Source organism: Saccoglossus kowalevskii, chromosome 5 (assembly GCF_978046115.1).
Source record: "Saccoglossus kowalevskii chromosome 5, keSacKowa6.1, whole genome shotgun sequence".
Taxonomy (NCBI): Eukaryota; Metazoa; Hemichordata; class Enteropneusta; family Harrimaniidae; genus Saccoglossus; species Saccoglossus kowalevskii.
In genome coordinates this window covers 5,653,291-5,668,484 of record NC_140645.1, presented here as the reverse complement: position 1 = coordinate 5,668,484, position 15,194 = coordinate 5,653,291, and the positions used below count along the sequence as shown (strand labels likewise).

The window sequence follows — 15,194 nt, the reverse complement described above, 5'->3', positions numbered from 1 at the left end:
TGGAGGGATGCACATTGGTATTCAACACCAGTATGGGAATGTACCAGGCTATTATATACTAGTAGAAGGATGCACATTGGTATTCTACACCATTATTGGGAATGTACCAGGCTATTATATACTAGTAGAGTAATGTACATTGGTATTCTGCACCAGTATTGGGATATACCAGGCTATCATATACTAGTAGAGGGATGCACATTGGTATTTTACACCAGTATGGGAATGTACCAGGCTATTATATACTATTATATACATAAACGTGATGGTACCACCGCTCCTATTGACTTGCTTTACGTCAACGAAATATCCGATGATCTGATGAACAATGTCACCGCGGACATTTTACAACTGCCGTACCTTCGAGAATTGGAACTAGCACATCCCATTTCAAGCGAACCAACGATAACAATTGATATTCTCATAGGAGTCGACAAATATTGGGATTTCGTTGGTGACCACATAATTCGTGGTCCAGGGCCTACAGCTGTTTCATCGCCGTTCGGCTACCTGCTTTCCGGACCAACACCCACTGGTGAACCTCGATCATCACGAGTGCAAACTTTCCACATCACCGCGTTGCCTTCAACCCAGGACCAACTAGAAGCAAACGTTACATCGTATTGGGATCTGGAAGCCATCGGTATACGTGACGCGATAACCACTTCGGACGAACTCACTAACAATCAAGAGCAGTATAAACAATACACTGACAATTATTTATCACAACAAGATGGCAGATTCATCGCTAAACTACCATGGAAGGCGAATCACAACCCTCTGCCTACAAACTACAAGTCGGCAGAGAAACGTACACGTAACATGATCCACAAATTACCACGTGAAATTGTCAGTATTTACGATAAGGTAATTTCTGACCAACTAAATCGTGGATTCTTTGAAGAAGTCAACAACGGCAACCCATCCGTCGGTCACTACCTGCCTCATCGTTCTAAATGACAGAGGAACTAAATTCCTAGTCACCAACTTCAAACGTAATATATATCAGACCATCATAAAACGTACAGATGCTACAGAGCAAAGAATGGATCAAGGCAAATCACAAGATTACGATTTTAACACCAACCCTTTGGGCCAGCAAAACACTAAACACAACATGGAGCGAAACAATGGTCACAGAAACAAAGAGCAAACAACACTCAACAGAAGAAAACACAGTAGACAATATTCATTACTTGATGACCTACTTACCAGCCTGGCGAGCTATATAAAAAAACAATAGATTCAATGAACTCACTCCAAAAAATTCTCATTTTAGAAAACATTTTCTGACCTAGAATTCAGGTATTGTGTGCTTTCAATGTATTTTTTTTTATATGATGAATGTTGCTAATAAGCCCTCCCTTAAATGTACTTCCTGGAACATTCATGGTAGTTTAGATCTCAAAATTAGAGATAATAACTTTTTAGATCTTATTAGTGACTTTGATATTATTAGTCTGGTGGAAACCAAAACGGGTGCAGATTCCTGTATCCAATTGCCAAATTTTTGCCATTTTCATTCATTTCGAGCTGATAAACACAAAAAAGCCCGCTCTAACTCGGGAGGAATCATTGTCTATTTCAGAAACACTTTAAAAAAGGGCATTAAACAAGTGAAGAGTGGAAGTGATGATTTTCTCTGGCTGCTCCTAGACAAAGAATTTTTTAATCTTGACGAGGATATTTATTACGGCACCATTTATCTTAGCCCGCAGTATTCAAGTATTTTTAAATGGAAAGACGCAAATTTATTTCAAGTATTGGAGGATGATATTAATAGATATTCAAAACGTGGTTCAGTTATTCTATCAGGCGATTTCAATGCCAGAACCAAAAACATTATGGAATTGACCTCTTTCAGTAAAATTAACTATCAGTCATCTGCTCCAAATATTAACATTAGAAAAAGGGCATCTCAAGACTTGGCAGTAAAAAATCATTATGGTGACTCATTGTTGGATCTATGTTTATCCGCAGAACTAACCATCCTCAATGGTAGATGTATAGGAGATAAAACTGGCAAGTACACTTGTCATCAAACTAAAGGCAGCAGTGTAGTTGACTACACTATTGTTAGCAATAATCTATTTAACAAAATTAATCTATTCTATGTTCACCCTCTTAATTTATTACTCTCAGATCACTGCCAAATAACTTTTCATCTTCAAACAAATGCAATTTACACAAATAATATTTCGAAAATAACACACTCCCACAGTGATAAATTAGTACATGAAACTGACACTTACATTTGGAATAGCGAGTCAAATTTGATATTCAACCTAACGCTACAAAGCAGAGATATTACAAATTTAATTAATAACTTTAACATTAAACATTTTGACAATACACAACAATCAATTGATGAGGCAAATACTATGTTTTCAAGTATTTACATTGAAGCAGCTGGCAGATGTCTGAAAAAACATATCAGGAGAAAACCAAAAAAAAATAAATGTAAACCAAAATGGTTCAACAAGGACCTATATAATCTAAAGAAAGAAATTTTGGGTATCTGCAGTAAATTTAGTGCAAACCCATACAACATTAAACTGAGAGAAAAATGCTACAGTCTGAAGAGGGAATACAAGCGGCTAATAAAAAAGAAAAAGAGAGATTTTAAAAATGATATATTGAACAAGCTCGAAAGTTTTAGTGAATCAAACCCCAGTGAGTACTGGAATTTATTAAGAGAGCTAAAAGACACCAAAATAAATAATGACTCTGATAATGTTGACAGTCAAACCTGGTTTGAACATTTTAGGAAACTGAGTAAAGAAACAAGTAATACAATGAGCGAAAACTCATTGCAGCTACAACTAAAAAATCATGAATCACTCTCTCTACCTAAAGCCAACTTAGACAAGTACATCTCACAATTAGAAATCCAAAATGCTATAACTAAACTCAAAAATAAAAAAGCTCCAGGCGCAGATAAAATTACCAATGAAATGATCAAGGCCAGCAGGAACCCACTAATAAAACCACTACAAAAACTATTCAATTTAATCCTGCAGAGTGGATACATCCCTAATCGCTGGAATTTAGGTATGATCACTCCTATTTTCAAAAAAGGAGACAAAACAAATCCAAACAATTACAGAGGCATCACACTTCTTAATAGTGTCAGTAAACTTTTCACCTCCATTCTTAAGCAACGGCTTTTGAAACATCTAAAGGAAAACAACACAATTATCAGAGAACAAATAGGATTCATGCCAAACTGTAGCACCAAAGACCATTTATTTGTCCTCAAACAACTAACCACAAAATACCTGAGCAACAAAAAGACTTTGTTTGCTTGTTTCATTGACTTCCAGAAAGCCTTTGATTCCATCTGGCATCTAGGTCTCTTCTGGAAACTTATCCAAAGTGGTATTACAGGTAAATTCTACAACATCATAAAATCCATTTATCTGAACTCAACAGGATGTGTTAAACTTAAACAGTGTGTAACAGACAGCTTCACAATTAATAGAGGAATTAGACAAGGGGATGGACTCAGCCCACTCCTTTTCAATATCTATGTAAATGACATTAAAACATCATTAGACTTGGCTCATAATGACCCACCAAGTCTCCTAAACACAAGTCTCCCATGTCTGCTATATGCAGACGACTTTGTAGTATTATCCCAATCACATACTGGCTTACAAAATGCCATAAATTCTCTTGAAACTTACTGCCAGAAATGGAAACTCAATATTAATATCTCTAAGTCAAAAATCATCATGTTTAGTAGGTCAAAAAAATCACAGGACAAACTAAAATTCTATGTTGATGGAAAGGAACTTGAAAATACAAAAACCTACACATACCTCGGCATTAAACTACACAAATCAGGTAAATTCATCGGAGCACAAGAAGACCTCAGAGCTAGAGCAATGAAGGCATGTTTCAAAATGAAACAAATGCTATTCTCAGAAAAACTAACTCCAATCAAAACATACTTAAAAATGTTCGATGCAATTGTAAAACCAATTATGCTTTACTGCAGTGAAATTTGGACGAGCGAGAACATCAATAAATCGCATCTAATGGCAAATCTGTCAACACCAATGGAAAAAGTACAAATACATTTCTGCAAATACCTTCTAAAAGTAAATAGCAAAGCAAGTAATTTGGCAAGCCTACTAGAGTTGGGAAGATATCCTCTCCTAGCATCAAGCTTAAAATATATGATCAAATATTGGATCAAAATTAATAATTCTAACCCAAATTCGCTAGTACATGAAGCTTACAATCTTGGGATACATCTTGATAAAAAAGGAAAAGACAACTGGGTAACAGACATAAAACAAATTTTAGAAAATTTAAATATGGGTAATATTTGGGAAAACCATAAATCTCTTGATGAAAAACAAATCACTGAAACAGTAACGCGCAAACTAGAACAATCCTTTGAAATACATAGTACAGAAACATTACACGATGACAATAAAGGTAAAAACCATAAAAACAAGTTACGAACCTATAGGAAAATTAAAACAGAATTTGAATATGAAAAATATCTCACCACAATCAAAAATCCAAATCATAGAGCAGCTATGACAAAACTCAGAATAAGTGCTCATACCCTTCAAATCGAAAGGGGCAGATATAATAACATTTTAGCGGAGGACCGAATTTGCCCAGTTTGTGACAAACAGGAAATTGAAAACGAAAAACATTTTCTTCTCAATTGTGATTTATACAAGAAGGAACGAGAAATCATGATCAAGAATATTAAATACAATATAAGCAACTTGGGGACGGATGACGAAAAACTTACAAATATACTAAAAATTAAAAATGACAAAACAATCATTGAACTAGGAAAATTCATCCACACTTGTTTCAAATTACGACAAGAAAAAATCTTAAAATGCCAGTTGCCTCAACCAACCGCCAAATAATTTAATTTTATTTTTTATTTTCTATTGTCTTTGAATTTCTTGTGTTATTTTTTATCTTTTTTGTATTACTTTATTGTATTTTCAACTAAGATCCCACTCCGGGATACGGTTTCAATAAAGATTATTATTATTATTATTATTACTAGTATAGGGATGCACATTGGTATTCAACACCAGTATTGGGATGTACCAGGCTATTATATACTAGTAGAGGGATGCACATTGGTATTCAACACCAGTATGGGAACGTACCAGGCTATTATATACCAGTAGAGGGATGCACATTGGTATTCAACACCAGTATGGGAATGTACCAGGCTATTATATACTAGTAGATGGATGCACATTGGTATTCAACACCAGTGTGGGTATGTACCAGGCTATTATATACTAGTAGATGGATGCACATTGGTATTCTACACCAGTATGGGTATGTACCAAGCTATTATATACTAGTAGAGGGATGCACATTGGTATTCAACACCAGTGTGGGTATGTACCAGGCTATTATATACTAGTAGATGGATGCACATTGGTATTCTACACCAGTATGGGTATGTACCAGGCTATTATATACTAGTAGATGGATGCACATTGGTTTTCTACACCAGTATGTGTATGTACCAGGCTATTATATACTAGTAGATGGATGCACATTGGTATTCTACACCAGTGTGGGGATGTACCAGGCTATTATATACTAGTAGATGGATGCACATTGGTATTCTACACCAGTATTGGTATGTACCAGGCTATTATATACTAGTAGATGGATGCACATTGGTATTCTTCACCAGTGCGGGGATGTACCAGGCTATTATATACTAGTAGAAGGATGCACATTGGTATTCTACACCAGTATGGGTATGTACCAGGCTATTATATACTAGTAGATGGATGCACATTGGTATTCTACACCAGTGTGGGGATGTACCAGGCTATTATATACTAGTAGATGGATGCACATTGGTATTCTACACCAGTATGGGTATTACCAGGCTATTAAATACTAGCAGATGGATGCACATTGGTATTCTACACCAGTGTGGGGATGTACCAGGCTATTATATACTAGTAGATGGATGCACATTGGTATTCAACACCAGTGTGGGTATGTACCGGGCTATTATATACTAGTAGATGGATGCACATTGGTATTCTACACCAGTGTGGGTATGTACCAGGCTATTATATACTAGTAGATGGATGCACATTGGTATTCTACACCAGTGTGGGGATGTACCAGGCTATTATATACTAGTAGAGAGATGCACATTGGTATTCTACACCAGTATTGTGATGTACCAGGCTATTATATACTAGTAGAGGGATGCACATTGGTATTCTACACCAGTGTGGGGATGTACCAGGCTATTATATACTTGTAGAGAGATGCACATTGATATTCCACACCAGTATGGGGATGTACCAAGCAATTATATACTAGTAGAGGGATGCACATTGGTATTGTTCACCAGTATTGGGATGCACCAAGCTATTATATACTAGTAGAGGGATGCACATTGGTATTCAACACCAGTATGGGAATGTACCAGGCTATTATATACTAGTAGAGGGATGCACATTGGTATTCTACACCAGTATGGGAATGTACCAGGCTTTTATATACTAGTAGAGGGATGCACATTGGTATTCTACACCAGTATGGGAATGTACCAGGCTATTATATACTAGTGGAGGGATGCACATTGGTATTGTTCACCAGTATTGGGATGCACCAAGCTATTATATACTAGTAGAGGGATGCACATTGGTATTGTTCACCAGTATTGGGATGCACCAAGCTATTATATACTAGTAGAGGGATGCACATTGGTATTCAACACAAGTATGGGAATGTACCAGGCTATTATATACGAGTGGAGGGATGCACATTGGCATTGTTCACCAGTATTGGGATGCACCAAGCTATTATATACTAGTAGAGGGATGCACATTGGTATTAAACACAAGAATGGGAATGTACCAGGCTATTATATACTAGTGGAGGGATGCACATTTGTATTCAACACCAGTATGGGAATGTACCAGGCTATTATATACTAGTAGAGGGATGCACATTGGTATTCAACACCAGTATGGGAATGTACCAGGCTATTATATAATAGTAGAGGGATGCACATTGGTATTTTACACCAGTATGGGAATGTACCAGGCTATTATATACTAGTAGAGGGATGCACATTCTTATTCAACACCAGTATGGGAATGTACCAGGCTATTATATACTAGTAGAGGGATGCATATTGGTATTCTACACCATTATTGGGAATGTACCAGGCTATTATATACTAGTAGAGTAATGTACATTGGTATTCTGCACCAGTATTGGGATATACCAGGCTATCATATACTAGTAGAGGGATTCACATTGGTATTTTACACAAGTATGGGAATGTACCAGGCTATTATATACTAGTATAGGGATGCACATTGGTATTCAACACCAGTGTGGGTATGTACCGGGCTATTATATACTAGTAGATGGATGCACATTGGTATTCTACACCAGTGTGGGTATGTACCAGGCTATTATATACTAGTAGATGGATGCACATTGGTATTCTACACCAGTGTGGGGATGTACCAGGCTATTATATACTAGTAGAGAGATGCACATTGGTATTCAACACCAGTATGGGAATGTACCAGGCTATTATATACTAGTGGAGGGATGCACATTGGTATTCAACACCAGTATGGGAATGTACCAGGCTATTATATACTAGTAGAGGGATGCACATTGGTATTAAACACAAGGATGGGAATGTACCAGGCTATTATATACTAGTGGAGGGATGCACATTGGTATTCAACACCAGTATGGGAATGTACCAGGCTATTATATACTAGTAGACGGATGTACATTGGTATTCAACACAAGTATGGGAATGTACCAGGCTATTATATACTAGTGTGAGGGATGCACATTGGTATTCAACACCAGTATGGGAATGTACCAGGCTATTATATACTAGTAGAGGGATGCACATTGGTATTCTACACCATTATTGGGAATGTACCAGGCTATTATATACTAGTAGAGGGATGCACATTGGTTTTCAACACCAGTATGGGAATGTACCAGGCTATTATATACTAGTAGAGGGATGCACATTGGTATTCTGCACCATTATTGGGAATGTACCAGGCTATTATATACTAGTGGAGGGATGCACATTGGTATTCAACACCAGTATGGGAATGTACCAGGCTATTATATACTAGTAGAGGGATGCACATTGGTATTCTACACCATTATTGGGAATGTACCAGGCTATTATATACTAGTAGAGGGATGCACATTGGTATTCAACACCAGTATGGGAATGTACCAGGCTATTATATACTAGTAAAGGGATGCACATTGATATTTTACACCAGTATGGGAATGTACCAGGCTATTATATACTAGTAGAGGGATGCACATTGGTATTCAACACCAGTATTGGAATGTACCAGGCTATTATATACTAGTAGAGGGATGCACATTGGTATTTTACACCAGTATGGGAATGTACCAGGCTATTATATACTAGTAGAGGGATGCACATTGGTATTCAAAACCAGTATGGGAATGTACCAGGCTATTATATACTAGTAGAGGGATGCACATTGGTATTCTACACCATTATTGGGAATGTACCAGTCAATTATATACTAGTAGAGTAATGTACATTGGTATTCTGCACCAGTATTGGGATATACCAGGCTATCATATACTAGTAGAGGGATGCACATTGGTATTTTACACCAGTATGGGAATGTACCAGGCTATTATATACTAGTATAGGGATGCACATTGGTATTCAACACCAGTATGGGAATGTACCAGGCTATTATATACTAGTAGAGGGATGCACATTGGTATTCAACACCAGTGTGGGTATGTACCGGGCTATTATATACTAGTAGATGGATGCACATTGGTATTCAACACCAGTATGGGAATGTACCAGGCTATTATATACTAGTGGAGGGATGCACATTGGTATTTTACACCAGTATGGGAATGTACCAGGCTATTATATACTAGTATAGGGATGCACATTGGTATTCAACACCAGTATGGGAATGTACCGGGCTATTATATACTAGTAGAGGGATGCACATTGGTATTCAACACCAGTATGGGAATGTACCAGGCTATTATATACTAGTAGAGGGATGCACATTGGTATTCAACACCAGTATGGGAATGTACCAGGCTATTATATAATAGTAGAGGGATGCACATTGGTATTTTACACCAGTATGGGAATGTACCAGGCTATTATATACTAGTAGAGGGATGCACATTCTTATTCAACACCAGTATGGGAATGTACCAGGCTATTATATACTAGCAGAGGGATGCATATTGGTATTCTACACCATTATTGGGAATGTACCAGGCTATTATATACTAGTAGAGTAATGTACATTGGTATTCTGCACCAGTATTGGGATATACCAGGCTATCATATACTAGTAGAGGGATTCACATTGGTATTTTACACAAGTATGGGAATGTACCAGGCTATTATATACTAGTATAGGGATGCACATTGGTATTCAACACCAGTGTGGGTATGTACCGGGCTATTATATACTAGTAGATGGATGCACATTGGTATTCTACACCAGTGTGGGTATGTACCAGGCTATTATATACTAGTAGATGGATGCACATTGGTATTCTACACCAGTGTGGGGATGTACCAGGCTATTATATACTAGTAGAGAGATGCACATTGGTATTCAACACCAGTATGGGAATGTACCAGGCTATTATATACTAGTGGAGGGATGCACATTGGTATTCAACACCAGTATGGGAATGTACCAGGCTATTATATACTAGTAGAGGGATGCACATTGGTATTAAACACAAGGATGGGAATGTACCAGGCTATTATATACTAGTGGAGGGATGCACATTGGTATTCAACACCAGTATGGGAATGTACCAGGCTATTATATACTAGTAGACGGATGTACATTGGTATTCAACACAAGTATGGGAATGTACCAGGCTATTATATACTAGTGTGAGGGATGCACATTGGTATTCAACACCAGTATGGGAATGTACCAGGCTATTATATACTAGTAGAGGGATGCACATTGGTATTCTACACCATTATTGGGAATGTACCAGGCTATTATATACTAGTAGAGGGATGCACATTGGTTTTCAACACCAGTATGGGAATGTACCAGGCTATTATATACTAGTAGAGGGATGCACATTGGTATTCTGCACCATTATTGGGAATGTACCAGGCTATTATATACTAGTGGAGGGATGCACATTGGTATTCAACACCAGTATGGGAATGTACCAGGCTATTATATACTAGTAGAGGGATGCACATTGGTATTCTACACCATTATTGGGAATGTACCAGGCTATTATATACTAGTAGAGGGATGCACATTGGTATTCAACACCAGTATGGGAATGTACCAGGCTATTATATACTAGTAAAGGGATGCACATTGATATTTTACACCAGTATGGGAATGTACCAGGCTATTATATACTAGTAGAGGGATGCACATTGGTATTCAACACCAGTATTGGAATGTACCAGGCTATTATATACTAGTAGAGGGATGCACATTGGTATTTTACACCAGTATGGGAATGTACCAGGCTATTATATACTAGTAGAGGGATGCACATTGGTATTCAAAACCAGTATGGGAATGTACCAGGCTATTATATACTAGTAGAGGGATGCACATTGGTATTCTACACCATTATTGGGAATGTACCATTCAATTATATACTAGTAGAGTAATGTACATTGGTATTCTGCACCAGTATTGGGATATACCAGGCTATCATATACTAGTAGAGGGATGCACATTGGTATTTTACACCAGTATGGGAATGTACCAGGCTATTATATACTAGTATAGGGATGCACATTGGTATTCAACACCAGTATGGGAATGTACCAGGCTATTATATACTAGTAGAGGGATGCACATTGGTATTCAACACCAGTGTGGGTATGTACCGGGCTATTATATACTAGTAGATGGATGCACATTGGTATTCAACACCAGTATGGGAATGTACCAGGCTATTATATACTAGTGGAGGGATGCACATTGGTATTTTACACCAGTATGGGAATGTACCAGGCTATTATATACTAGTATAGGGATGCACATTGGTATTCAACACCAGTATGGGAATGTACCGGGCTATTATATACTAGTAGAGGGATGCACATTGGTATTCAACACCAGTATGGGAATGTACCAGGCTATTATATACTAGTAGAGGGATGCACATTGGTATTCAACACCAGTATGGTAATGTACCAGGCTATTATATACTAGTAGAGGGATGCACATTGGTATTGTTCACCAGTATGGGAATGTACCAGGCTATTATATACTAGTAGAGGGATGCACATTGGTATTGTTCACCAGTATGGGAATGTACCAGGCTATTATATACTAGTATAGGGATGCACATTGGTATTCAACACCAGTATGGGAATGTACCGGGCTATTATATGCTAGTAGAGGGATGCACATTGGTATTCAACACCAGTGTTGGTATGTACCGGGCTATTATATACTAGTAGATGGATGCACATTGGTATTCTACACCAGTGTGGGTATGTACCAGTCTATTATATACTAGTAGATGGATGCACATTGGTATTCTACACCAGTTTGGGGATGTACCAGGCTATTATATACTAGTAGAGAGATGCACATTGGTATTCAACACCAGTATGGGAATGTACCAGGCTATTATATACTAGTGGAGGGATGCACATTGGTATTGTTCACCAGTATGGGAATGTACCAGGCTATTATATACTAGTATAGGGATGCACATTGGTATTCAACACCAGTATGGGAATGTACCGGGCTATTATATACTAGTATAGGGATGCACATTGGTATTCAACACCAGTATGGGAATGTACCGGGCTATTATATACTAGTAGAGGGATGCACATTGGTATTCAACACCAGTATGGGAATGTACCAGGCTATTATATACTAGTAGAGGGATGCACATTGGTATTGTTCACCAGTATGGGAATGTACCAGACTATTATATACTAGTAGAGAGATGCACATTGGTATTCAACACCAGTGTGGATATGTACCGGGCTATTATATACTAGTAGATGGATGCACATTGGTATTCTACACCAGTGTGGGTATGTACCAGGCTATTATATACTAGTAGATGGATGCACATTGGTATTCTACACCAGTGTGGGGATGTACCAGGCTATTATATACTAGTAGAGAGATGCACATTGGTATTCAACACCAGTATGGGAATGTACCAGGCTATTATATACTAGTGGAGGGATGCACATTGGTATTCAACACCAGTATGGGAATGTACCAGGCTATTATATACTACTAGAGGGATGCACATTGGTATTGTTCACCAGTATTGGGATGCACCAAGCTGTTATATACTAGTAGAGGGATGCACATTGGTATTCAACACAAGTATGGGAATGTACCAGGCTATTATATACTAGTGGAGGGATGCACATTGGTATTCAACACCAGTATGGGAATGTACCAGGCTATTATATACTAGTAGAGGGATGCACATTGGTATTCAACACCAGTATGGGAACGTACCAGGCTATTATATACTAGTGGAGGGATGCGCATTGGTATTCAGCACCAGTATGGGAATGTACCAGGCTATTATATACTAGTAGAGGGATGCACATTGGTATTCAACACCAGTATGGGAATGTACCAGGCTATTATATACTAGTAAAGGGATGCACATTGATATTTTACACCAGTATGGGAATGTACCAGGCTATTATATACTAGTAGAGGGATGCACATTGGTATTCAACACCAGTATGGGAATGTACCAGACTATTATATATTAGTAGAGGGATGCACATTGGTATTTTACACCAGTATGGGAATGTACCAGGCTATTATATACTAGTAGAGGGATGCACATTGGTATTCTACACCATTATTGGGAATGTACCAGGCTATTATATACTAGTAGAGGGATGCACATTGGTATTCAACACCAGTATGGGAATGTACCAGGCTATTATATACTAGTAAAGGGATGCACATTGATATTTTACACCAGTATGGGAATGTACCAGGCTATTATATACTAGTAGAGGGATGCACATTGGTATTTTACACCAGTATGGGAATGTACCAGGCTATTATATTCTAGTAAAGGGATGCACATTGATATTTTACACCAGTATGGGAATGTACCAGGCTATTATATACTAGTAGAGGGATGCACATTATTATTCTACACCATTATTGGGAATGTACCAGGCTATTATATACTAGTAGAGGGATGCGCATTGGTATTCAACACCAGTATGGGAATGTACCAGGCTATTATATACTAGTAGAGGGATGCACATTGATATTTTACACCAGTATGGGAATGTACCAGGCTATTATATACTAGTAAAGGGATGCACATTGATATTTTACACCAGTATGGGAATGTACCATGCTATTATATACTAGTAGAGGGATGCACATTGGTATTCTACACCAGTATGGGAATGTACCAGGCTATTATATACTAGTAGAGGGATGCACATTGGTATTCTACACCATTATTGGGAATGTACCAGGCTATTATATACTAGTAGAGGGATGCACATTGGTATTCAACACCAGTATGGGAATGTACCAGGCTATTATATACTAGTAAAGGGATGCACATTGATATTTTACACCAGTATGGGAATGTACCAGGCTATTATATACTAGTAGAGGGATGCACATTGGTATTCAACACCAGTATGGGAAAGTACCAGGCTATTATATACTAGTAGAGGGATGCATATTGGTATTTTACACCAGTATGGGAATGTACCAGGCTATTATATACTAGTAGAGGGATGCACATTGGTATTCAACACCAGTATGGGAATGTACCAGGCTATTATATACTAGTAAAGGGATGCACATTGATATTTTACACCAGTATGGGTATGTACCTGGCTATTATATACTAGTAGATGGATGCACATTGGTATTCTGCACCATTATTGGGAATGTACCAGGCTATTATATACTAGTAGAGTAATGTACATTGGTATTCTGCACCAGTATTGGGATATACCAGGCTATCATATACTAGTAGAGGGATGCACATTGGTATTTTACACCAGTATGGGTATGTACCAGGCTATTATATACTAGTAGATGGATGCACATTGGTATTCTACACCATTATTGGGAATGTACCAGGCTATTATATACTAGTAGAGTAATGTACATTGGTATTCTGCACCAGTATTGGGATATACCAGGCTATCATATACTAGTAGAGGGATGCACATTGGTATTTTACACCAGTATGGGAATGTACCAGGCTATTATATACTAGTATAGGGATGCACATTGGTATTAAACACAAGGATGGGAATGTACCAGGCTATTATATACTAGTGGAGGGATGCACATTGGTATTCAACACCAGTATGGGAATGTACCAGGCTATTATATACTAGTAGAGGGATGCACATTGGTATTCTACACCAGTATGGGAACGTTCCATGCTATTATATACTAGTAGAGGGATGCACATTGATATTTTACACCAGTATGGAAATGTACCAGGCTATTATATACTAGTAAAGGGATGCACATTGGTATTAAACACAAGGATGGGAATGTACCAGGCTATTATATACTAGTGGAGGGATGCACATTGGTATTAAACACAAGGATGGGAATGTACCAGGCTATTATATACTAGTAGAGGGATGCACATTGGTATTCAACACCAGTGTGGGTATGTACCGGGCTATTATATACTACTAGATGGATGCACATTGGTATTCTACACCAGTGTGGGTATGTACCAGGCTATTATATACTAGTAGATGGATGCACATTGGTATTCTACACCAGTGTGGGGATGTACCAGACTATTATATACTAGTAGAGAGATGCACATTGGTATTCAACACCAGTATGGGAATGTACCAGGCTATTATATACTAGTGGAGGGATGCACATTGGTATTCAACACCAGTATGGGAATGTACCAGGCTATTATATACTAGTAGAGGGATGCACATTGGTATTGTTCACCAGTATTGGGATGCACCAAGCTGTTATATACTAGTAGAGGGATGCACATTGGTATTCAACACAAGTATGGGAATGTACCAGGCTATTATGTACTAGTGGAGGGATGCACATTGGTATTCAACACCAGTATGGGAATGTACCAGGCTATTATATACTAGTAGAGGGATGCACATTGGTATTCTACAC

At 37.9% G+C, this 15,194-nt stretch overlaps 2 protein-coding genes across 2 annotated transcripts in view; both read left to right on the top strand.

Annotated features, from left to right (window-relative positions):
- The first annotated feature begins 225 nt into the window (after window positions 1-225).
- LOC146745457 (uncharacterized) lies at window positions 226-960 on the top strand. Its single transcript, XM_085499484.1, has one exon. It carries the CDS (start codon window positions 226-228, stop codon window positions 958-960), a length of 735 nt encoding a protein of 244 aa, XP_085355610.1.
- Window positions 961-1,340: 380 nt separating this feature from the next.
- The window catches only part of LOC146745456 (uncharacterized), a 48,307-nt gene continuing 34,453 nt past the window's right edge, over window positions 1,341-15,194 (top strand). The window contains exon 1 of the mRNA XM_085499483.1: window positions 1,341-3,629. Coding sequence (XP_085355609.1) covers window positions 1,341-3,629 — 2,289 coding nt within the window. The remainder of the gene's footprint in view (window positions 3,630-15,194) is intronic.

Bases quoted from the DNA above. Each gene is read 5' to 3' on its own strand.
- LOC146745457 (XM_085499484.1), top strand. From the start codon at position 226: ATGTACCAGGCTATTATATACTATTATATACATAAACGTGATGGTACC.